The sequence below is a fragment of the Colius striatus genome, chromosome 6, assembly GCF_028858725.1.
Source record: "Colius striatus isolate bColStr4 chromosome 6, bColStr4.1.hap1, whole genome shotgun sequence".
NCBI lineage: Eukaryota > Metazoa > Chordata > Aves > Coliiformes > Coliidae > Colius > Colius striatus.
In genome coordinates this window covers 25,230,417-25,255,940 of record NC_084764.1, presented here as the reverse complement: position 1 = coordinate 25,255,940, position 25,524 = coordinate 25,230,417, and the positions used below count along the sequence as shown (strand labels likewise).

The following is a 25,524-nucleotide window of genomic DNA, read 5'->3' as shown; positions in this document are numbered from 1 at the left end:
CTGAAAAAAGTATTTTTGTCCTTGCAAACTTTCACTCTGTCATCTCTTCAGGTTCTATGATGTTGCTGTGACCGAAGCAGGTATTTGCTCAGTGAATGAATATAGAGATAATTTAAAACATCTCAGTCACGCTGACCAGCACATTGTGCATGACATACTCCCAGTCCCATGATGTTGGATTTTTTCATTGCTGAAGGATCATAGAATCATTACGGTTGGAAAAGGCCTTTAAGATTATCGAGTCCAAGGCATATGTCCACACTGAAACACCTTTTGATATACTCACTGTATAGATGAGAGGCCACAGGAACAAAGGACTATTGATGCAAGTCTGAAAGATGAAGACTAGTATCAGTGTACCCACTTCAGGAGCACATGAGATTTCTCCTTTGAAAGTAAAGCCAAAAACCTTAAGGCCAGTTCAGCTAGACAGATCAAAGATCTTCAGTGTGAATAAACTGAGAGAGTTTGGCATATAACTGCTCTTTATACTTACTCAGAGATTTCCAGAGATTCTAACTAGTGATGTCTTTTTTCCTACAACAACGTGTTGTCCTAGGTGTTGTCGTGGTGACTGGGAAATCAGTCTGAATTGGGTCTCATTCTGCTGGATGAAATCCACAACAGAAGGATGATTTCCCCTGCAAGAGATTCAAGGGTTCATCTAAAGTAGCTGACACATTAAATATTCTAGTGTGTGTGCTTTTTTTTTTTTTAAAAAAAACCATGTTGGCTAAACTGTTATTTTCTTTCTAATATTGAAGAGAACTGACAATGTCACTCGGCTGTGTCACTCTCACAAGCCATGGAAGATACAGAGATTATGTTTAGCCAGCTTTCTGCACTGTCTAATTTTGTGCTGGCAGGCTGAATTCCTGAGGTATGTTAGATGAGTCTCAGAGCTGCCTTAATTTATGCTGGCCAAACCATTTCCTTCTGCGCCATTTCACAGGTGCAGGATCAGCAGAGCAATTCATGTTCCACTCCCCAACCGCCCCTGCTCAGTATCTACCACAGTTTATCCCTGAATTCCCAGCAAGGGGACAAATGCTGCCATCAAGCTTAAAAAAGCTTTATTGATCTGAGAGTTCTCCAAGACACTCTGCAACAATACAAACTGCAACTACCTCCCCCCACCACGCTGCCTGCATATGAATTTGGAGAACTAAAATTTTCCCTTTTTTTTCGGACTAGTATTTCAGTTGCATCAGGCTGCATAATAGGGCCAGAGGTTAAATCTAGTTTCTTCCCAGAGATCCAATCTTGTTTGATTTTGTGTTTGGCAAAGTAGGTGTTTTTTATTTATCAAGCCCTCCTGGAATGGATTTTGGGCTCAAACTCTTCAGCTGAAAGAAACCATCTAATCTTCTTGTAGGCTATTCCTGGTGTAAACGTACAATCTAGCTGCCACATCATTGTTGAGTCTGGAGTTTAAGTGGACATTCAAATGAATAAAAGCCACACCTGCCGCAGGCCAGTACCTTCTCTATTTGATTATGTTGTTTTCTTACAGAAGATTTTTGATGGCTGTAGCTAATCTAGACTCTTAAGGGTGATAATTGGACAAATCAGTTTAGTTGGGCAGCCGATTCTGTGCAAACCTAAGTGGAATAGTGTTGCGTGACTAACACACAACGGCACTCTGCATGAGATAAAGAGGCATGTGTAACATATGCAACACAAGCCCGAGACACTGTGGGAAGAAATGACAAAGATATTTAACTGTATATATGTGCTGCATCTCCACTTGGAAGTGCACCCTTTTGTGCAGCACAAACACTGTGCTGTAGGGACAGTGAAACACGGGCTTCACTCTCTGTCATCAGGTACCCCGGGATCCCATTGTTCTCCCATGTTTTCCAATCTGGAAACAAATGAGAAACTTCTCACCCCTGATCCAGCTTAACTGATAAGCCAAGAGGCACATTAGTGAGGAAATCCTGGGATGCTTTAAGTCCTGTTCTCTGTCAGGTAACAGTAGTTGCTGGTCATTCCACAACCCCGCTACGCTATTAAGTGTTTCTAGCTCCCCAGCCCTAATTCTAACTCTGCACATGTTGATATTGACATTGTGTGCCTCTTAGGCAGAAAAAAGAGACTCAACAAAGGATTTTTTGGGAAGGGGGGTGGGGAGGGTGGGGGTGGAGAAGAGAGAGGCCTAGCCAGTGAATGGTGAATGCTTCATCAACAGACTTGGAGACACTGAAGAGCATCCTACATGACCTGTTCTCAACAGCAGCACTCTCCAGAAATGACGAATAACTGCACTCAGGTCCATGGATCACATGCAGTAGCTTCAGTGGATCCAAGAGTTACTAGGACTGCCCTATGGCAGTGATACAGAATCACAGACTCGTTTAGGTTGGAAGATCATAAAATCCAACTTTTAACCTAGCACTGTTATGTCCACCACAGAACCATGTCCCTAAGCACCACATCTACATGTCTTTTAAATACCTCCAGGGGTGGTGACTCCACCACTTCCTCGGGCAGCCTTTTCCAAAGCTTGACAGCCTTTTTGATGGGCAATTTTTTCCTAATATCCAATCTAAACCTCCCTTGGCACAACTTGATGCCATTTCCTCTTGTCAAAGAATCACATAATCTCAAGGGTTGGAAGGGATCTTGAAAGATCATCCAGACCAACTCCTCTGCCAGAGCAGGACCACCTAGAGTAGGTCACATAGGAACTCATCCAGGTGGGTTTTGAATGTCCTCAGAGAAGAAAACTCCATAACCCATCTGGGCAGCCTGTGCCAGTGCTCCCTCACCGTGAAGAAGTTTTTCCTTATGTTTCTTTGGAACCTCTTATGATCCATCTTGTACCCATTGCCCCTTGTCCTGTCACTGGACATCACTGAGAACAGCCTGGCTCCTGACACCTGCCCTTCATGTATTTGTAATCATTAATGTGATCACCCCTCTGTCTCCACTAGGGAGCAGAGACCAACCCTGACTGGGCCATAGCCACCTTTCAGGTGGCTGTAGAGAGTGATAACGTCTCCCCTCAGCCTCCTTTTTTCCAGGTTAAACAGCCCCAGTTCTCTCAGCTGCTCCTCACAGCGCTTGTTCTCCAGACCCAGTACATATCACAAATGTGGGCCAACAAGCGGTGTCAGTGTTGCCACATGGGCCGTGACCAGCTGCCAGATATCTCCAGTCCCTCAGCCCCCGGCACAGTGAGTCCCGCCCCGCACGCGGCGCTGCCGCGGCCCGGCCGGGGAGGCCGCTGCAGTTCCAGGCGCGGCGCTGCGGGACGCTGCGGGCAGCGCCGGCGGGGCGGGGCGGGACGTTCGCTGCTAGACTGCTGGGGCTGGGCTGACCCCTGGCGGCCGGCGGCGGGCCCCGCGTGGTTGCGGGAGCCGTCGGCAGCCGCAGTGCGCAGGGCTGCTGTCCTACCGCCCTACCGCCCTGCCGCCTGCTTCTATGAGAGAGGAGCTCAGTGCTCGGGAACAGTAAAAAAAAAACCTCATTATGTTGTGGGAATGATTATGGAAGGCTCAGCAAAGCCCACGGTGTTACACCCCTGCATGTGCAAACCACTTGACGGCTCAAATGCTCCCTGCTGCTCTGCTGCTTCATCTCAAAACCCCACATACTCTTATGTGTGAAGGAGTACGGGCTGCAACTGCAAGCTCGTTCTAGAAGAGTCATAGGCAGCAGAGGACACGGACCTGCTGGGTTGATGAGTTAATGCCTGTTGAGGATGATCACCGAGCAGTCATACCAACACAGTCACAGTATCAGGCATGTTGACCTCTGATGAGGCACGGGAGCCACCTGAACTCTAATTCAAAGGGATTTTTTCCATGTGGGAATTCTTCTGAGAAAGGGACACTTACCAGATGGTAACTATCTTCTTTTCCTTTCCACTGAAGGCTGGTGTTCCCAAAGTGGCCAACATTTCCCAGTTCTCCAAGGTTCTTGGTGTATAGTCAACGTTGGCAGTCGCTCACATGGCAAAATGTGCTTCCCGTGGATCTGCTCATCTGCACATGTTTACATTTTCCACATTGTATTTATTTATAAATCTTAATATATGCAAGGCTTTCATTCTTTCTTAAGAGTTGGTGAAATATGTGGAGGTTTTACCACTGGGTTTTAAAAAGCAGTTCAGTGTCTAAGCCATTTAAAATCTCTTAGGCTTCCATCCTTATAGCATTTTATTTCCCATAGAAATATTAATTAAAATTCGTCTCACCCATAACTTTCTAAGCAACATGAGTTACAGGTTCTCCTTAGTTTATTTTTCCTTCTCTTGCAAAGGTCCCTGTGTCAGAACTGCTGCGTGTGGTAGGGGATGTCTGCAGGGCACCTGCTTCAGTCTTTGTCCATGTGCTCACCCTCAAAAAGGGATAATAACAATATATGAGTGTCTTATTTTCCCAGTTCCCACTTTTTGACTCATTGTGAATAGGTTCCACATTGTCAGCAAGACAGATCTGGTAACTAGGTCCAAAGGACCAATTTCTCTTTAACCAAAAGGATCAGACTGTATAGGGGCCTGTTGTGTAACAGGACATCAACTTTATTTCTACTTTCAATAACTTAGACTATCAAGAGCTCCCCAGTGCCAGGCCTTTCCAAGCTAAAGGCCACCCTGAGTTTTCTTCCAGTGTTTCTCATTCAATCTTCCATTGTCTGACCTGCCTCCTTGCTTCATTTTTATGGCTTTTCCTTCTCTTCCTCTTGGATTTCTCCTTCCACAGGCTTCTGTACTGGCTTCTGCTCTTTTAAGTGACTGATTGAAAAGAAGGAGGTGAACCAGTATTCATTCAGTAAACTGAACCTTCCCTGTCAAGTATCTTAAAGCTGCTGAGAGGACCTCGAGGAAACATCCCAAGGTGGAAACAGTAAGAGCAGCAAAGGTCACAGCTCTTCTGTCTCTTGTCTACGAGGTGAACGTTACCACTGCCACACATACTACAGTGCTAAGATGCATTAAGAAGCTAGATAAGGTGTAGATATCTATTTTCCCCCACATATCAACTCAGCCACATTAATGACACCCAATGAAATCATCGTGTTCAACAGTTCCTAATCTGCCTTCTATTTAACTATAGTTTAGTGATATGTGACTAAAGTGCTTGGGAACTCTATGTAACCTCTGATTCAAGATTAACCAGGCTAAGGCCCATCTAGCATCTGAGCATGGATGCTTTTAGTACAGCACCGATGCATGTGAAACACTGGGAGGCAAAGAGGGGAAGAGATTTGCAAAACTGACCCATTGCTTCTAGCCTTAAAATGACTACAGCATATATTTAAACCCATCAGTACAGGCTGAGGGATGGGAATGTTTAGGCATGATTAATAGAGCTTTCAGCTGATGAGTCACATGTCAGAACTGACTGAAAATCTAGGGGGAATTTTGGGTCCAATGACAAGCAGTTTAGCCTGCAGCAACTGACAACCTCCAAGGAGTTTGCTGCTGACTGCTCAGGCTTTCAGAACTTGGACATGATTGCTACAGGCACTCAGGAAGAGACACTTTCAAGAGACTGAAAAGTTCTGTAGTTTGAAGGCAGGTTTCCAGGGAAAACTAGATCTCCTAAGCAGAAGGATCAGAGAGAGGGGAAAAAAATGGAAAATCCCTGAGGATGGAAGAAAAGGTCTGAAGGCACAGCTACACTGTCTTTGCAAATCTTACCCTGGCTTCAGGGGGAGGACAGTGTTGAGCTGATGCTTCTCACACAGGCTTACCCAGAGAATGAATGAAATGCCATTCAGCTCTGAGAACCCTGCACTCTTACGGCAAGTTTATCAAAAGAAAAATAAGACTGGCTTCTAGATCTCAACAGATCTTCTAATCACACAAGGTGTATATTCATCTAACTTTAACTAATGGACTCAGCAAAAACATGTGTCTCTTCACCACCTAAGGTGAGTAAGGTTATGTTTGTTTGGTGTTGAGCCAAATGTTAAAAAGGCAGATAAGCCAGAACAGTAAGTGGAGTCACTCACTCACCTGTAGTCCACGACACCTGTCCGTTTCTGGTCTAGCTTGCGCACTAGTTCCCCAATTTGGACTCGATCCAGTGGGATGTTTGTTTGCTAGGAGGACAAGAAAAATGCTAGCAAACTGGGGCATTTTTAAGCACAAAAAACCATCTGTATCAGACTGGGGCCTGGACATCTTTTAATAGGTGAGCAGATGGTTTGGTGCTTAGAGGAAAGGATGGAAAAACTCCTGAGTGCTGGTAGGGAGGCAATTCCACTCTTTTAGAGTTGAAATAAGGTTTCAAAAGGAGCATCGTGACTGGCTGATCCAAGCACCATGGTGGTTTTGGCAGGTTGAGAACTATCTGCTCAGTGTGTAGAGGTGAGAGTTTAAATGCCTCTTTTCCCATAGCAGTAAGACATAAGCATCTATCAAGATCCTCTATATCCTCTACAAACACTGGACCTCTGTCATATTCTACAGTTGATCTGTTATCACTGATGCCATCTGCAGAATTTACTGGATGTCATAGCCTTTCTGTGGGCTTCATCCAGGGCTCATCTTTTGTGGCGGGTGAATTTAGCCTTTTAGCCTGAACCAGCAAGCCTGGCTGGTGGCTGTGAGGCAGTAGAGAGGTTTCCCTAGAGCAGTACCTGGCTGGAGGAGCATCCTGGCTATATGTTCAGAGGCACACCTGCATCATGGCTCTCCGGAAGGCTGCCACAGGAATCTTCATGTTTCCATCCTTGTCAATATTTCTAAAAAAGTCCCAGAGTCGTAGGTTGTGCTCTTTCAAATATTTCTAAGAGAAGCAGAGATAAAACATGGGCATAACCATGAAAAAGCCACTGTACCTGCCTCTAGCTCTTCCCTTATTCTTCCATCTGTCACTCTGCCTTTACTCAGCCCATCACTGAGATACATGGGTCCTTAACTCCTCATGCAGCTACTCCATTGTCAGAACAAAATCCTTTTGTTCAGGTTAATTGCATTCTTAGTTATACCTCTTTCTCTCCCAGTCTTGAAATGAGACTCAGTAGTAAACCTGTTTCTTCTGATAATTGCATATAGTTATTTGATCCTCATCCCAGCAACTACTGTCTACAGCTAGGCTGTCTAATCCAGAGACAGTCCTCTCCCCAAGATCTCTGATCACTTTAGTTGTTCTTCTCTGAATTCCCATCTGTTTGAGTGAGGACATATCTGAGCACCATAATAGCTGTTAAAAACTGCAAAGCATGATAGTGTGAGCGTGCTCACTATCTGCACAACAGCACTGATGTGAGCTAACAGGCCAAGCTTTTGCATGAGTTCATCTGAATCCATATCTACAGCAAAGTCTCACCCAATTAGCTGAATATCTTGCACAGCAGCTAAGAAGCACAATGAAGCTGTTAGTGCAAAAGTGTTATTTAACTCAGCAGTGCTCCAGTGCCTGCATCGCCTTCCAGCAAGGAGGACAGCACCATCTGCTGCTCTCCATAGAAATTGCAGACCTTGAAAAGCTCAGTAAATTCTGTGTAGGCCAGCGTTTGCTTTTAATATCATCTCCTACTTTTATGAAGCATATTAATTTTTATGCTAAAGCACAACTGACAGTGAGGGGTTCTGTGAAAGTCAGCTGTTGCAGTGGGCTTGTGGTGAGGGTGGGCGTACATTCAGATCAGACCTGAAATCAATCAGTTTGATTTATATGGCTATCAAACATCTATTCAGATTCGCTTTTTCCCCTCAGTGCTCTCACATTCAAAGGCATTAACTTCTCCTGAAAATCAAAGGATTTGCTTAGTCACTCTATGTGGACTGAGAGCTATGAACATTGCAACAGTCTTTGTGAATATACTTTTCTGAAGGAACTTGGCTGAATTTCCCACTTGGAAGAAAGCTTACTCCTTCCAATCCACATCCTTCCAAGGGCTTGGAGCATGTGTATTGTGTGCAGGGGAGTTATGGACTCAAATTCCATAGCTCACCTGAATCACTTTCATGGGGTTTGGAGGCGGCTTGGGGGTCTTGGCAATATGGCCTTCAACCTCGCCGTGGATGACATCTAATTCAGGACGCGTTTGAAACACCAAATCCAGCAACCTGATGAATGCTTCATTCACGAACACATTCTAGTACACAGAAAGAAGGAAGGTGAAGTCAGTATGGACACTCAAAGAACAACAAAGACTTGTTTATATTCTCAAATCCATCTACAGTCAACATTAACTATTCTCTCCTAAGGATGGTGCCTTCTCCTATCTCTGCTCTTCAACTTTCAGGAATCCCATGGGGGCCTGACACTAAATAAGTATTCATTCTCTTTTCCCATGTCTGAGACAGGAAAGGGTCTACCAATTTATGTAGAAATTAGCTTAACGCAGGCTAGTTGATCTTCTGGTAAATGTCTATACTGAAGACCTCTTATGTTAGGCAATTCAAGTGATTCCTGTTTACTCCTGAGTTCCAGATGGATCTCCTCTCCATTCAATTAGGATGCAACCTGCAAGCTGAACAGTTAGTGGCCAAAATGTGCCACAGAGTTCTGCAAAATGGAAAAAAAACCTCCCAGTAGTCATCAAAGGCTTAAAAGTGTCTCCATCAATGTAGCCTTACAGCCAGACAAGAAAGATGCATCTATTTGAGATGAGTCCGAATGTCTCCTCATAAAAATCACTTTGGTAAAGCTCTGTTTCATTGTGTAGCCCTACTAGGAAGCTCCAGTCAGCAGTACAAGACCTGACATTTGGGATTTTTTCCTAAGAATTCCAAACAGGATAGTGACATTCAGAGCTTACAATGAGTTTTCTGTTTCAGCACTTACGGAATGGGCAGCAAAACAGTGTCCTGGTTTAGCGTTTAGGGATATTAGAAAGTAAGCTATAGATGCAAATGCTATCAATGCCACTGTCATTTATTCTTCTAAATTGATGACAAATTTGCCTTTGCCTTCCCTGATCTTTTAAAAACATGATTATTATTTTTGTTCATACCTATGATGACAAGGGAGTTGTTCATGCATTATGTTAGTTATATACTTAGTTCTTAGAACTTTCAAGGAGGTTCCCAAGGCATAAAGCACAATATTTTTTTTTCCCCAAAGTTTATTTACAAAGTTTCCTGAGGCATTCTTATAGCTTCTTTTTAGAAGAAGAGCCACTGTTCTTAAGATCCATCTGGAAGCTTATCATCTACTGTGCAGTGAGCTCTTGACTCTTACTACTCAAACCAAGTCTGGAATGAGTCTGAGTCTGGTGGGTTTACTACGTTTCATTCAGCACCAACGGTTTTATGGATGCAGAGCGACTCTCTGAAGAAGCCATTCAGATATCCTTGCACTATGCATACCAGCAGAGTGTCCTAGTCCTGGGAACACAGTAGGGGAGAGTCCAAGCTGGCTCTAGTGACTGCCAGCTCTCTCCATCTGGCTTGACCCCATGAGAAAGCCAGTGGATGGCCACCGTGGCCTCAGAAGCAGCATCGCCAAAGTACCACGTCTGGCCTAACAACCCACACGAGGGGCAGGAGGCACCTGGAGGGAGCCAGCTTGTGCAGTTCTGCATGTTTGACACAGTCAAGCCTCAGTCCAGGAAAACAACACATGGGCAGCTGAAAAGTGACAGTACTCCCTTTTGTACCGTGGTGATGAAGACGGGCACGTGCTGGCTGTTTTGATTCCTGACTTCTATAAAATATTTGACAGTACCTGCAAACTGAAACTCTATAAAGAGCACACTATGAAAAGAATGTGGGGAACAGTCATGCTTAGAAATATCAGGAGCAATAAACTGTTGTTAAAAGTGTGTCCTATTGCTTCACCATTGCTAGTGCTGCCTAACCCACACAAAGGTTTCTAGATGCCATCTTTATTTTAATTCTTCTTACAGACACACTATTCATTATTTGAAAGTTAAGATAATCATTTATCACTGGGAAAAGGGGCAAAAGAGGCTTTTGTTTATGTCCTTCCCTTAAGTTTCCTATACAAGATTAAAACCCTTACTAATTTCTTAAAGGTTTGAGAGCATAAGATCTTTGGAGCTGGATATTTGCAAATACTCTGAATTGAAATGCCAGACTCCCTACATCACAGGTGGAATGAAGTCTGTTAGACAGATTAGATGTTTGCACACAAGCATTTGACTGGGATACTGAAATGTCATTGTAAATTTATGCCATTGAGCATTTATGTTGTGAAATGCCAGGGTAATTTAGACTTTCTGAAGCGTGAGGTGAAGAGAGCATCCGTTAACCCTAAAAAGCAGAAATTCATAGTGAGATTTAGGTTGAAGATTCTTAATGTTAATTAGCTCCTTGCCTGAATCTTTTTCAAGTGCCTCAAGTGCCTTCTATAATTTAATTTCTCAGGTTTTAGCTAAAATACATTACTCTTTCCAAGTTTATGAATTGTTTAGGTATTAGTAATAAAACCAGCACAACTACATATGCCAGAATGACGTCCTTTACCTCCACACAGCCCAGGCTTCTTTTCCTGTGAAGTATAAGGCCTGACTCCTTGCAGACTTGGCAAATAATTATTTTTTATCTTAATTTATGCAGGAAAAATTGTTTGCCCTACAGGAACACCTGTTTTTCAGATAGACTCTGTTGAAAGCTCTTGACACTCTCAGGAAAGACCATGGATTAATATTATTTATTCTGTTTTGATTTAATTTCTTTAATACAGTGACCACAGGACAGAGACACGTGCAGATATAGCTTAGATGCAACTCATTACACGAGTCTCCAAAACTGCCAAGGAGCTCTTTTTTTAGCTTGTTTCAAGTGTGAAGATATTATTTATGTTCCAAGTCGGAAGCCTAATCTTTGTGCAAATGCTCTTTGCTTTAATCACAGTGCTCCCAGAAGTGGATGGAGAGCCCTGAGGCCCCTGACACGTTCTGTAACCACTCCCATGAAACACCAGTGCATGGACCAGAGGGCCAGACTGATGTGTATCCAGGTCTCTCCCCAGCGTTGGTCTGCAACACAACTGCTGCCCTCCCTCAGTAGCTCAGAAGTGTTTCTGGATGTCCCATTTTTGAAGCAGCACGTGCTCTGGACTTGCTAGAGAGTAGCATACTAGCTACTCTCTAGCTAGAGAGTAGCATTTGTCTGCTTTGATTTTTTTTCCTTCCACACCAGGCTTTTAATGGCTTTGGTGGGTTTCTGTTTGCTTGTTTGTTTGTTTTTATCCGTTTTTAAATAAAATTGCTTTGCTTTCACTGCCTTGAAGCATCCCTTTTCTTCTACTCCACATACATACTGACAAGATATCAAAGCACTTCAAGGTATGTAGCATTTTAGGCTACTCTGCAGGGAAACAGCTCAAGAGAGGAAGGGAATTCATCATCCAGTGGGAATTCACTCCTTGTTCTGCAATTGCAAAATGGGCAGAAGTGAAATGTGGTGATACTACAGGTACCTTTCTCCAGAGCTAGACCAAAGCTCTACAGCTTCCACATGGCTCCTAGAAGGACTGTGTGTAAATGAAAAAAAAAACCCAGCAAGTCTCAGAATAGTTTTGGAAGGAGGCAGCTTGATCCACCCAGTTCCTAAAAATGTATAGTGTATGGTCCTGGAGGCTTTCCAGCACATAAGCTCTTACTGAGATGTTGATCTCCTCCATCATGGATTCAGGATTCTTTCTGACAGATGTGACTAGCACAGTGGCACCTTCCACGGTCAGGGGATTTCTGGCCATCTGTGGAAGAAGAGACATAGATCCAGACATGGTGAGAATGAGGGTTGCATGCCTGGCAGAAGGCATGCTGTAACCTCAAGGATAACTCTTCCCATTCTTCATCAGGGATGTAGAATAACCATGGTCCCTTTAGATGGGTTTGTCTGTTATCTTACCATCTCTTGTCTCTGTCCCACAGAACTCTGCCATGCAACTTCCTAATGGAGTTGTCTTCTCAGCTTCTCTGTCTCTCTGTGTGAAATTCCATTTATTGGGTCCTTTATATTTGTCATGCAGGAGTATGTGATGTGGATCACGTTCACTTGTATGAGAGAGGCTGTGGCAATGGGCTGCATCTGAATGTGTGCTTACTAGTAGAGTCTCTCTGGATGCAGATATGTCCCTTTGGATGTCTCCCATACCCTTGGCTCCTCTTGGCAGCATAGCAGATCAGGGCTCAGGTTGATCAGCTGCCTCTGGCCTACAAGGTCTATCTATCTGGTGTAATGGGGTTGGCATTGCCATGTGCATCTGTTTGTGTACGAACATCACCTCTCCCCCACCTTGGCCTTCATGTACAGGCCTCACTAGTCAAAATAAAGCTTTCTTGGTTAACCTTACCCCAGGCCAGGTTAAGAGCAAGGCAAATAGACACTTTTATTTACATAATCTAAAACAGGAGTCCCAAAGACTGTTGTGGTTGCAGTGATTTACTAGGACAGGGGTGTGCAAAGACAGGCCTACACGAACAGCTTTAAAGATGCCCCTCAACCACCATACTGCCATTTGCAGGCTCTCAGGATGCTGATGTTAGATCTAGCTGAGAATGCAGCTCATAAGCAAGCTGGCTTTTCTGAACTGAATTCCTAGGGAATGATATTGGATTAAGAAGATATATTAGCTCTCAACCTTAACATCTGAAGCCAGCTTGGCTTATTGTTCAGTTTTTCCCTTTCCAGAATTACTGATCCCTAGCTTACTAGAAGTTTTTGCTTTCTTTTTCCAGGACTTCATAATATTCCTCTCCTTCAGGTAGTGCTGTGGCAGTGCCCTGATGTGGCAATAACAATTTATCCTATGTTTGAACCGCTTTTTAGAAAACCATTAACACATTAAGAAAAGCACACTCTTGCCCATTGCAAACTTCAATGTGAACCTTTGCCTTAGGCTGAAATGCATATCATGTGTACATATGTACCTTCACTAGTCTATTTTACATATCTATGCAAACCTGTTGAGTGCCTGGGCTCTCTGCTAGATATGTTGAATGCCTAGGTTCTCACTTGACTGAGACTAGGCATGACAGGAATCAGTCACCTTGGCATGAAAACAGATGTGAGGTTATGCCAAGCCAGTCCTGAGGGATCGTTTGAGGGAACAATGCAATTTAGTTGCCCTGAAATAAATTTACAGGATAGAATTTCCTTTTGCTCTTCTCACTTTTAACCCAGAGTGTGTCCTCCAGTTCTAATCCAGACAGTTCAATCTCTGTCCCTCCTGACTCTGTTCTTTTTACTTCCCCTGTTTATTCCTCCAGCCCTGCCTGGTCTTTATCTTACCTTCAGGATTCTGAGTTTTCCATTGACTTCAAGGCCTCTGCAGAGCTTCATGGCACCCATGTCGTTGATCTGGTTGTTGCTGATGTCCAGGTGAACCAGCACATTATTGACTTTGAGAGCTTCTCCTAGGGCCAGTGCTCCCTCATTGCCAATGCCATTCCAAGAGAGGTTCAGTATTCTCAGTGTATCATTGCACTCCAGGGAGAGAAGAGAGATCTTAGGTACAGCGTGCCACCCTCTGTACCACTCTACCCTTTCTTGCCTGGCTGAGACAGGAGCATCCCTCAAGTCACACCCAGGCAACCCCAATGAATCCAACATCTCTGCAGTATCACCAGGGTCTGTCTGTCCACCAAGTCAGCAGACCTACCCACTGCTTTAGTCTTTCTCCTGGTTCTTACTGACAGTGCCAGAAGGATCAGCCTTACTAGAGCTACTGATTCCTGCCCAGACCTCAGGGACATGAGTTCTCAATCAGTTTTTCAACCAGCTCCTGGTAATAATCACTGTGAAGGGTATCACAAAACAGCAGCATTGCCTACCCTGAGACCTGTGACCAATGCCACTGTCCCCATGCTGCTCAGGTGGTTCCAGCTGAGGTCCAGAATCTCCAGTGCTTTGTTGCTGTCTAGGAGAGAGAAACTGAGATGTTAGCTCATGAAGAGTGGTCTGGACACAGCTGCTGACCCACTTAGGGGCTAAGAGAAAGTTTGCTGGGGGTTCAGCAACAGTCCACATTGACTGCAGTAGGAGGAACCTGTGCCTATCAAGTCTTCGCTGTCCACAGCCCCCAAAGAACAGAGAATGGGCTGTGGATCACAAGCAGAAAGGGAATACAGTTTTGTTTTGGCTTGGGTTTTTCCTGGCATAATCAAAGAATAAGTTTTGAAGGAGGAAGGTAGAGAGAGGGAGGATTTCTTATGATAACCTCACTGTGAAAAACGGCTGGATTCTCCCTGCCACATCTAAAATACCAAGATTCCTTCTGTGTATGTTTGATTAGCAGAAGAGCGGAATTCAGCTTCATATGGTAGCTGTGCACAGCTGTATACGTGCCAGTGCCAATTCACATGCATAGCACACCTCACAGTGTAAGTTATACTTAGAGCGGGGTACGTGTGAATTGACTTGTGTCTACTGCGACACTGGGAGAGGTAGGACTTGCTGCCAACACTTGCTTCTCATTCTCAGAGACTATTTCTCATCCAGATTTTCCATGGATGGGAGGTTGGATGGAGGCAGATGGTGAATTTAGCTGACTTAAAAATATTCCCTTAAGAAACAAAACAGAAAAGTGGCAGATTCTGCAGTAGTCTCGGCTGCTCCTGTCTCAAGTGAGCTGGAGGGAGAGAAGATCTGTAAGACCTTTAATTTTGGAGAGATATTTTTCTGGGCTAGGAAGGTCGCAAGTTCTATTAGTGACCTCTGTGTTGCCTGCAGGCTTGTCCAAGGCAGGGGCACAATGCTTTGTCCTCACTGTAGTTTTAATTGATACATCTTTTATCTTAATACATGGATGGTAATCAGAAAGAGATATGTATCAGTGGAAATACTAAGGCAGGAGAAGGAAAGTGTTAATGAAATTGAAGGCATCGTGTTAGTGAAATGCTCAATAAACACTGGATGTTCATAGCATAGGCTTATGGCCATTATAGAAGAACCATCAGATATTCATGTAAGTCTTTCCTGGTGCACTAACAGCACTTGAGATTACTCAAAGGCTGTAATTGTTTTGTTTGCTTTCCCTCTGCAGGTTTAGTAGCACTTTCTGGATCTCACTTTGTCTGAAGATAAAACTTAGGCAGCTTAATTTCTTCCTAATCTGTTTCTCTTGCTGCTTGCTGTGCAATGGCTTAAACCATTAGAGTTTGGGCTACTTAACAAAACTTAAAATCACTCCTAAAGTTTGTAATCAACAGCTTAAAACAAACAATGGTTCTGCTCCTATTAGATTTTAGTAAAATGCAATTTTCTGCTTTATACTCCCTAAGGGACTTTTCCTTCAGCTCCCTTCTCTCTGATACAAACTAGCTGTGGTTTCTCATCTTGCATTTGTGTTCTGATACATTAGTCACAGAGATACCTGGTGGTGAGGAGGGTGAGCCTAGGCAGACTAGGCAGGAAGCTCTAAATCTGGGCACCCTGTCTTTTGTGCTACCCACCAGACATTTTCACTGGAGAAGGAAATGCATGTTCTCTGTGCTGACACCATCAAGACCCCTGGTGCCTGCACTCCTAACTTTGTGACAGTAATAAAGTTACCGAGCATCTGTCCCAGGAGCTGTCCTCCCTTCTCAGAGAACTCATTGTGGCTGAGGTCCAACTCCTTCACTAGGTAATTGTCCTGCAGAGAGACAAATGTGCAGAGACAATGAGATCTTCCAGTCAGCTGACACCAGATATAATGCCAAGGCCTCCACCTAAGGATGAAACAGAGAGATATCAGACACACTGAAACCTTCAGTGCACGGGAGATCATCAGCACAGAGACTGCAGCACTGCGTGTCCCAAAGCAAAGCTTTGTCAGGCATATAAACATCACAGTGATTATATTCCCAAAACAGCAAAAGCGATGGGACTTTGTGTTGTGCAAGCTTCCCTCACATAGCTCATGTCTGGCCTGCAACACATCCTGCAATTCTGTTCTTGTCCCTGTTTCACTCCCACCGTTCTATCCTGACCAAAAGCACTTTCTGGTATCAGGTCAAGGCCTTGCTTCAGTGCAGCTTCTGGTGTTGCTGAACGATGCACGGGCTTTGAGACAAGAACTAACCACAGAAGTCAAGTATCTTATTTTTACTGGTGAACTGCAAAATTATATGAAGCTGAGTTACTTATGCTTCTTGACTTTTTTTTATCACACAGATGTCGTTCTGTTGTTCTTTTACACAGTCCTGAAGGTTTGTTCCTCAGCCAGACTCACACAGCTGTCCTGAGAAAATGCTAATGTGGTCCATCCGGCTCTGCGTCCTCTCTCATTTCTGAAGTAGGCAAGAGGCACTTAGCAGAATTATGCCAGGAAATCATATGGGCATTGCCAAGTGAAATCGTGCCAAGTGAGTAGCAGCTTCAAGATGAAGAGCATCTGTTACACAGTCAGGGTTGCAAATGACCTTGAATTTCAGGTAACTCACCATTAGTGCCTCAGCAAAGTATGGTACAGTCTCTTCTCCAAAGTTGTTTCCTGGGGAAGAAAAGCACGTTAACAGTGCGCTGATCTCTCCCTTGCTGCGCTGGGGTCTGCAGGAACCCAGGTGCTTTTAGGTGGAACCTCCAGTTAACCATGGCCCATATTTGTCTGTAAAAAGTTAGTCACCATTCCACTCTGCTCCAGAGAGTCATCTTACCCAAGATGTGGGAGACATTCCAGCAGTTAGCTAAGTTTCTAATAAGGGACTAGTTTTCAGAAATGCTGGATGATGAGCAGGCCAAATATTTAACCATACCACTATAAATCTAGATTCCCACTGTTACTCTGGATTCCTGTCAGGACATAGCTGAGAGACTGGTTTTGTCCACAGTCTGATTAATATTCTCAGGATGGGAGACTGGAATGAAACCTACATTGTTTCACTTCCACTGTCATCACTGTTTGCATGCATACAGCCCACCTGAGAGCTGAAGAGCATGGAGGTAGGACATGTTATCCAAAAGCAAATTGGCAATGGCTTTAGCTCCTGCTGTGCCGAGGTGGTTATTGGAGAGGTTCTGGAAGGAAAGAAGGGAGGATAAGAGTCCAAAGAATGAATCAGCTTTGTCATCTTCTTAATACCCAAGATATCAAGGGAATAGTACAAGACAAGCAACATAAGAAACATCAGCCAGACAGTAATTTACATGTAAGTTACAGGTGTGTTTGACCCTGTATCCTTCATAACAGGAATAAAGCCCTAGAGCCATCATTTTCACGAGTCTTTATCTTCAGTGAACCAAGTGGCATTTGGCCAAGAATCTTCTCTTCCAATGTAACACAGATCTCATGGCCTATCAAAATGCATTTTGTATACCCCAGTTTCAGACTGAAGGAATGTTCCTACCAATTCATATCTGAAAGTTTTACATTATTCCCTTAATCTACTTTAAAAAGTTTCCCCGTGTGAAAGTTCCTTACCAAAACATTTTTTTCTGTTGGCTAAGCATGAACTAGAAAGGCTTAGTTATGGTAATTATTGTCACATCTGCTAACAAAGAGAAAATTCCAGGCTCACCAGACTGCCCTCACATACACACTACTTTTTAAAAGCAGAGCAGCATAAAACATTCTGACTTTCAGAATGTGAATATTTTTGTATGGGAACAACTGTTTTTGGTTAAAATCATAATGGAATGAAATGGTTTTATTTCAGATGATTGAACTTGGCGAGCAATGATTTTGGCTACAAACTATGTCAGATTGGGTACCAGTTTTTGAAGGGAGGAATTCTGTTGTAGCATCTCTGAGATGGATATGGCTCCTTCTGACCCAATGTCGTTGTGTTCCAGCTCTAGATGGGTGACAGTTGCATTGGACTAGGAAGACACAAAAGTAAACAAAGACCCAAAAACCTGCTGAAAACTTAATGAAACAGATAGTTTCCTCAGTCAAACAGACACTGAATATTTCTTCCAAATGTCAGTAAGCATTGCAGCTCCTGAGCAGGGTGATGATCCAGGGATGTGACAGAGCCACAGTAGTGTGAACTGGCATACAACAGAGATGCTTCTCTTTTTTTGGGAGACATTTTGAGTGCATAGGACTTTCTGTTGCTTTCTGCCAGCCTGGAGACCCAGGTTCAGATCCAAGCTCCAATTCAGGCATCTTGGGCCAGTCCATTGGTGAGTGTAGCACATGCTTACGCAGAACCCAGAGTTGGGGATACCAATCCCTCCAGCCCTACTGCTGGGCCTGTAGGGATTAGGAGCACTGGGGACTGGTTTCCCATGGGAAAACATCAGTTTGCTCTTTGGGGTAACTCCAGTAAAGGCCAGCAGTTGCCACACAAGATTTTCTTCTATAGGGGCTTAGAAACACTAGGCATGCTCAGAGTTCGTATGGGGAAGATACATGACCTCTTCTCACACACTGTGTACTCAGTGATGGCTTCCAGGTCTGAGAGAGGCTTAAAATGCATATTGTTCTTGAGAACAGTGGTCCCACTCTTGCTGGCTACTTACCACCAGAGCAATAGCAATGGCTTTGACACCTCTGGGTCCTAGACCATAGTAGTTCAGGTTTATATAAGGCTTGTCTAGGTTCTGAATGAAGAGTGAGGCCGGCACTACCTTCATCAGCCTGCATGCCTCCAAGTACAGCTCTGTACCCATAATGCCCATAGAGGCCTTCTCAGGATCTATAGAGGAAAAGCATATTGATGAGTAATGCATTCAGTGTTCTCCATCCTTGTTGAAATAAAGTAACTTAATAGAATTAAATAATGCTATGTAATAACAGTAGGAGCTTACTCTTATTGTCCCCTGGTTTTCCCCATCCCTTTATTCCAGACCTCCAAGAGTTAATGTGCCCTCCTTACTTCTCCATTTGGCATCCAGTATCTTGCTGCAGCTTCTCACCAGTCTGCAATGTGACTAAACTTTTCTTGGTGTAATTGAGAATTCTTGACATAAGGCAAAAACATTTTTGTCTTTTTTTTTTAACCTTAATTGAAGCATACAGCTGATATTGCCAACAGAGCTGGGGCAGCTCGGAACAGTTTGGCTTACAGTCAGCAGAAAGAATCCCAGTATTCTCATCTTGGCCATTGGGTGTTGTCGACACAGCTGCAGTGAGACGTATCAGTGCAGCTGGCGGCTGTATTTCCACAAAAACCTGTCATTTGGAATTCCTTCAGCAAACCCCACACTTAGAGCTCATGTTACTCCATGTTGTTATATGCAGTGAATGGTCTGACCTCAAGACAAATTCCCCTCTCATCAAAGCCATTTTCCAGTTCAATCTGAGGCCTCTAACAAAACAGTCTTTTGTTCTTGCACTCTTGTGGGGCTTGATTCTCTTTCCATTTATAACAAGGTAAAAATGTCTCATCCCAAATTATGGACAAATCCTATAGTTACCAAAATGAGTGTAAGACTTATTTAGCTAGAGGAATGACTTCACTAGGCAGAAGATAAGAGGAGGCCCACCAGAGAAGTCTAGGACAGCTGTGGTAATCCTATGGCACGCAGACCACAATTGATATGCAGTTTCATCAGGAGCACACAAACACAGCCTCAGCCCCATCCCTGGGTTCAGCTAGCTGCTCCTACTGCCCAGGCAGAGAGCTGGTCTGGCAGTGTTGGTTATTAAGGACTAAAGGAGAAAAGAAGGAACAAAGGAATAGCCATGGAGTATAGAAGACAGTTGAAGGAATATGCTTGATGTCAAAGGAAGAGCTCTATCTCTTAGAAGGAAATTCATCCAAAACGTTCACCTTCATCGTCTAGGTCAGTGTCAGAGCCTTGTGTGGCTGCCTCTGCTGAGGCGTCAGCTGACAGCACAGGCTCCGGAGGCTCACTGATTTTGGATGTCTCTTCATTCTGGTCTGTCATGAAACCAAATAGATTAATTTTGTTAATGCAAGCTCAGCAGAGATGTCTCTCCCTGGATGTGACAGACCTCCCACTGCTTTCACTGAAGCCTGCTCTCCTCTTCAACATGCTGCAGATGCCCTTCTTTCCCAGCCCTGCTTCAGGCCCACTGCTCCCTGTGCGTTGTACGCTTGCGCTGCTGGCCCTGGTGTGGGGACAGGCTCATTCTGAGGCTGCAGAGCTGCAGACTGGACATGGCTTGGCAGCTTTTGGAAAAAGCTGCCCTAAATTCTGCAGCCTGTGTGTGAGGGACTCACAGTTTTCCTATGTAAGGTCTTTGTTCCCACACAATCTGCCTTTCTTCCCTTTCTCATCTTCTGAGCCCACTAGACTCCATCCCATTATGCCACAAGCCTACAAGTCAAACCCATGCCAGTTCCTCCTAGCTCTCCTAAACTGACTCACACTTCCTCAGACACAGGCAGGACACTTTTGGCTAACTCTGTGATCAGGCTGGGAATGCTTTGTAGTACTCTTCAAGCATAGGAGAAGTGTTATTGTATATTTGGACTGAGTGTAACTAGACCTCTTGGAAGTGATAAAGTTTCTCCTGCTTATAATTCAGTTTATTTTATAGTTAGAGAGAAAGAGAATTTGGAAAATTCCCTTTTAAGAGGAATAAATGCATTAAAAAATAACAAAGAGTAATCTTGCCAATATAATTTCTGGCTAATAACATCAAACATATTTTTTCCTACTCTGAATCTTCCTTTTCATTCCCTGTCACTGCTTTTACTACCTTCTTTGCTTAATCCTTATTTCCCTTTAGAATTCCAGGCTATTGACCTCAAATTTTGTACCCTTCTTCGGTGTCACTTAGCATTGATGTGTGATGTGGAGCTTGCAGCTTGCCTGTTCATCCAGAGTTATGTGGGGAAAGACTGGCCAGCTGGCATTCACATCACCACATTTTAACCAGCCTTGCAGCTGCAGCTCCTTCATTAAGACCTCTCCCTTCTGCCAGACATTTGTTCAAATTATGGGTTTACTTGCATTACTTCAGTGAGAGAAAGACAAAAGAAAAGGTAAAAATAGGTCTAAATCCCATGTAAAGAACTCATGAGGCAAGTAGAACCAAAGATTTGGGACATTATGACAGTGCCCACTGATCCTCTTTGCTTAATGGCCCTACAGTGCTGGACATCCTGAAGAAAACAACCTTTCCTCTCTGGGGAATGGCCTGTCTATGCTATACAAACCCCATCCAGACTGTATCACCTCTCATTAACATGGCTCTCATGTGCCCAGTATGTCAGCCAGCCCTGAAGTGTGTGGACTGAGCCTTCTGAGGCAGATCCAGAAGTGGTTCCTGATCACTGGTACAGAGGATAATGTGTCACTCAAGTAGAAATTTGAAAGGCACTGAATTGTGATTATTGGCATTAAAAACAAAGCAGTGGAAAATGATGAGTCTGGAGATTCCTTTATCACCCTCTTCTTTCCCCAGGTGCTGGGACTGCAGATACAGCTTTCTGGTCTTTTTCTGGTCTCATGCATAGCTTGTACCAGTCATGAGCCAGGAGCTAAAGCACTCCATGGTTTGATGTGCAACTTGTGAGGAATGCATCCACATACTGGCAAATCCCTTCTTGTGCCAGGTTAACAATGCCTGTTCTCTAGGTACATTCCCCTATGTTGTCCCCTTTGTGTTGTACAAATATTCAATAAATCACTCAAGCAATTCAATAGCTCTGTGGAGCAGAGAAAATGTTTATTTTCCTTTCCCTAGCACTGCAACAAGGTCCTAGTTTGTGCTGCCAAACTGATGAAGTGGTCTCCCTTAGAATCACTAGTGATGGACAAAAAGGTCAGATGAAGATTTTAATAAATTGTTCTCCTTCTCTGCCAAGATAAAATCTAATTGATACGTACTAAGGAATATCAGCTGTGACAGGAAGCTAACAAGGTTGTCCTCACTTCTTTCATTCTGAATGTCTGGCAGAAGAAATACATCAAATTAACACCTAAATACATCAAAATAACACCTCAATGGGGGCAACTCATGAAGTGGAACATAGTATTTTGCACTGCAGACAAAATGGGGCTAGTTTGAGTGCTCAAATATAAGCAATTTTTACATTCTGTATGGAATCAGTTAATTCAGTCTTGTCAAACTATATGATTATAATAACTTGGGAGTATCAAGTGTTGAAGAAACCTATGAGGAAATAGCTATGAGACATGATTTTGTATCTAAGTATTCAAGAATTAATATCCTAAATGATGTAATTGATAAATTGATAAATTGATAAATTAGGATTATTGTGCCTTGGAAAGAACAGTGTGTGCATTAGCTTGGTCTTTTAGTCAAGGATATCAAGTCTTTATCTGCCATACTAAGTCATGCCATTGTAGATATCAAAAGACTTCTAGAGAACAGAAACAAATATGTTGCATTTTTTTTTCTCCATAATAATATAAATAATTTAGACCAAGAAAAAAGCAAAGCAACCAGATATTTTGGCAACATTTTGCCTCTGGAATAGGGTAGGAGTAACGATTTTACCTTTCTCCTCGCTGCTATTGTCAGTCAAATCCAGCCAGCATTTGACAAACAACTATTTAATTCAATATGTAAGGGAAAATGGCAACCAACTATTCACTGACCAGGTATTTCCTAGTGATAATATTTTTTTTAAATGAATACTGTCAAAACACTAAAAATTAGTTTGGTCTTAATAGCAGGTAATTAATCTTCTCAGATCCCACTTAAGGAGTGAAAAAGGACTAATCTCAAATAGGCAATAAATTCTTATTGCTACATCAGAAAACCACTCAGAGCTACCTTTACAGAAAAATAAGAAAGGATACTTAGACAACTGTAATTTTAAACAATGGAAAATATCTGGTACAGGATCTCATCTATTAGAGCAACCATTAGGAAAAATTATTACATAACACGTCTTAAATTGCATTATACTATAAACATAGAAAAAAAAAAGAATCAAAGAGATAACTTTTCTCATATATATGACCACCTTACAGGAATTTTACTATGAAGGAAAATACAAAGTTAATTTGTAATGGCTAACTGACAGGCCAAAGGAGGCTTAGAACTTTGAGAGGAACTGTTAAGCTAAGCTAGCAAGTCAGGTCAAAAAGCTGCGAGCAGACCCAGAGCCTGTCTCTGCCGTGTACAAGCATAGCCTGACAACAGTAGGTTCAGAAAACTCTTCTGCTCCTCATGTCCTGCCTGTCCTTCTGGGTGATGGAGGCGTGAAACGGGGATTTTGTGTCAGAAGGTGCTGAGCTCCAACATCTCCTGTGGGCATTAGAGGTAGCTATGTGGAGCTGCTGGGAAGTTGGCAAGCCCTTTTCTGATGCATTTTGCTTTTTCCAAGCTGCTCCTTGGTGGCAGCTCTCATCTCTGGGTGCTGGCACCCTGGATCCCTGTTCAACACCTTTCTCCTCATGGCTGCCTGGCCTAGGGAAGGGAAGCTTTCCCACCTGGTGATCAGCCTGCTGCAATAGTAGCTCCTCACAGGTGCTGGTGGTTTTCCTTTGGCCATTTCTGGCTATTTCTGAAATTAATTTGCTAGTAACTGAACACCTCACCTGTGTCCTTCTCAGGCTCCTTCTCCATGTCACCATCAGCAAGTGGTGTGTTCATTTCTGTAAATGAGGAGTTCATAGTCACTTCCTAGACCCTGTAAGTTCCTCACACCTACACACAAAAAGCACAGCCACGTCACTGTAATTAAAACACTTCTGGGAGGAACAGTACTGCTTGTGTGATCTGTGTTGATTTATGCTGCTTATGAACAGGATAATCCCATTCCCCTCTTGCGGGAGCTGGCCAGGTGACATGAGAAAGCCCTGCGGAGCCTGTGGTCACCCTGTCCTGACTCCACTACCCTTCTGTAACCTCACTTGCATGCTCCAATCCCAAGGAGTGACATGTAGTGCTGGAAACCTCATTGCTCTGAGATCATATTGGCTCCCGATAACAGAGAACAGCTATAGTTTTGGCTGTGTGTCATGGTTTTGCAAGGAGCCACTTTTGCTTGGTAATAGGGGTATGGGGCTGCATTGCAGGCCCAGTAATGAGTTCTCGAACTTTCCCCTGGCTCTGAGAGACACACACAGGCCTCCTGGGATGAACACATGTCTGAACGGCCCATGCAGGCCTGCCCGGCCTGTGAGGGACCCTGTGCTGGAGCATGGAGGGCCAGTGAGGAGCCTGTCTCAAGACAAGCAGCAGGAGCCATAAGGAAAGGACTGACAGAAACCCCCATTCCCTGTCCCGTGAGCCGTTCATGGGGGAAGAGATAAAGACACCAGGATCAGGGCTCTGAGGCCAAGAAGAAGGAAGGGAGGGGAGAAGGTGGTCTTAAAGGGCTGGTTGTGCTCTTCATCATTGTACCACTCTGTGTTGTTTTCTGTTGGTTATGTTTTGGGGTTTTATGGTGTCCTGGTTTAGGCCCATCAGGGAACAAAGACCACGATTAGCCCCGAGTACCGAAGAGGCTGAGAATTGCTCAAGGGCAGGGAGAGCTTAATTGCCGCTTAAGGTTCAGGACAAAACAGACCAGGCTACTCGGTTTGGGGAAGAAAGCAGAGAAACAATTTAAAGCAACATCAACTAAAACATACCCCAAAAAAACCCCAAAACATAACCAAAATGAAACAACACAGAGTAATACATCAATGAAGAGTCCGACCAGCCTTTTGAAGAACACCTTCTTGCCACACCTCCCCTCTTCCTGGGCTCAGAGCCCTGATCCCGGGGTTTTTACCTCGTCCCCCCTTGAACGGTTTGGGGGGGGGGGGTTTCAAATACTAGAAATACTAGTTTTGCAAAATTACTAACCTTGATAAAAAAAACAGCAGTTGGTTATGTCTCTACTGGATGAAGTGAGCAAAGGCTGGCCTGGATGCCTGCAGGCAGTTGCAGCAGTTGAAATAGTTGCAGCAGTTGAAGCAGTTGCAGCAGTTCTGAACATCCAAGAATAAAAATGACTGTGTTAGTGTCCCATACTGCTTCTGCTGTACTTGAACAAAAATAAAATCATTGTCTCTCCCCTTCTCAATTTTGAAATACCAAGCTGTATTGGTAGAGCAAAATGATGTTAATATAGTAACAATTAATGTTGTAAATCCAGCATCTTTTCTCAGCAGGGTAGTTTCAGAACCTGTGACATGTGATTGCCTGAAGACGACAGAAATTGTCTACTGCAGTTGACCACATTTAAAGGAAGAACCTCTTGAAGACACTGAAATATCGTGGTACACAGACAGGAGCAGTTCTGTAAAGCAAGGAAATCCCAAAGCGGGGTATGCAGTAACCACAATTCACCAAGTCATAGAATCTAAATCCTTATCCATAGGAACATCTGCACAAAAGGTAGAGATAAGAGCTCTAACTAGAGCTTTGGAATTGGCCAAATGAAAAACATTAACATACATACGGACTGATTCTAAATATGGGTTTGGAATATTACATACCCATAGTGCCATTTGGAAAGAACAGGAGCTACTCACAGCACAAGGAAAACAAATGAAATGTGCTGAAGAGATAGCACAACTTTAAAAAAAAAGCTGTAAAATTGCCAGAAAAAGTGACTGTAATGCATTGCATGGGTGGGTCATCAAAGAGGTAACACTGAGCAGGAAACTGGAAATAAATCGGCAGATCTTGAAGCTAAACAGAGAATGAGCTGAAATCAGGACCTTTGAGTCTGGATGGTAAAATTCCTGCTTGACATTTACAATCAGAATTGCCAAATTATTCTAAAGAGGATAGAGATTTGACCAATGATTAAGAGGGAAAAGAACAATCAGGTAAATGTGTA

General features: G+C 43.6%; 1 protein-coding gene across 1 annotated transcript; it reads right to left on the bottom strand.

Moving 5' to 3' along the window:
- Positions 1-4,665: 4,665 nt before the first annotated feature.
- LRRC74A (leucine rich repeat containing 74A) lies at positions 4,666-23,363 on the bottom strand. Its single transcript, XM_061998808.1, has 14 exons — positions 23,288-23,363; positions 19,576-19,686; positions 18,323-18,498; positions 17,570-17,677; positions 16,780-16,876; positions 16,303-16,352; positions 15,431-15,512; positions 13,711-13,796; positions 13,169-13,363; positions 11,535-11,630; positions 7,915-8,058; positions 6,636-6,743; positions 5,969-6,054; positions 4,666-4,741 (listed from the first exon to the last, which is right to left on the bottom strand). The coding sequence occupies exons 1-14, from the start codon at positions 23,361-23,363 to the stop codon at positions 4,666-4,668; spliced, it is 1,491 nt and encodes a 496-aa protein (XP_061854792.1).
- Positions 23,364-25,524: the final 2,161 nt, after the last annotated feature.

Excerpts from the sequence above, each read along its gene's own strand:
- LRRC74A (XM_061998808.1), bottom strand. The coding sequence starts at position 23,363 with ATGAACTCCTCATTTACAGAAATGAACACACCACTTGCTGATGGTGAC. Across the intron at positions 18,499-19,575 it reads CACTGACCTAGACGATGAAG|ATCCTGAGAAGGCCTCTATG; the intron begins GTGAACGTTTTG and ends TTTCCTCTATAG. Across the intron at positions 6,744-7,914 it reads ACCCCATGAAAGTGATTCAG|AAATATTTGAAAGAGCACAA; the intron begins GTGAGCTATGGA and ends TGCTTCTCTTAG.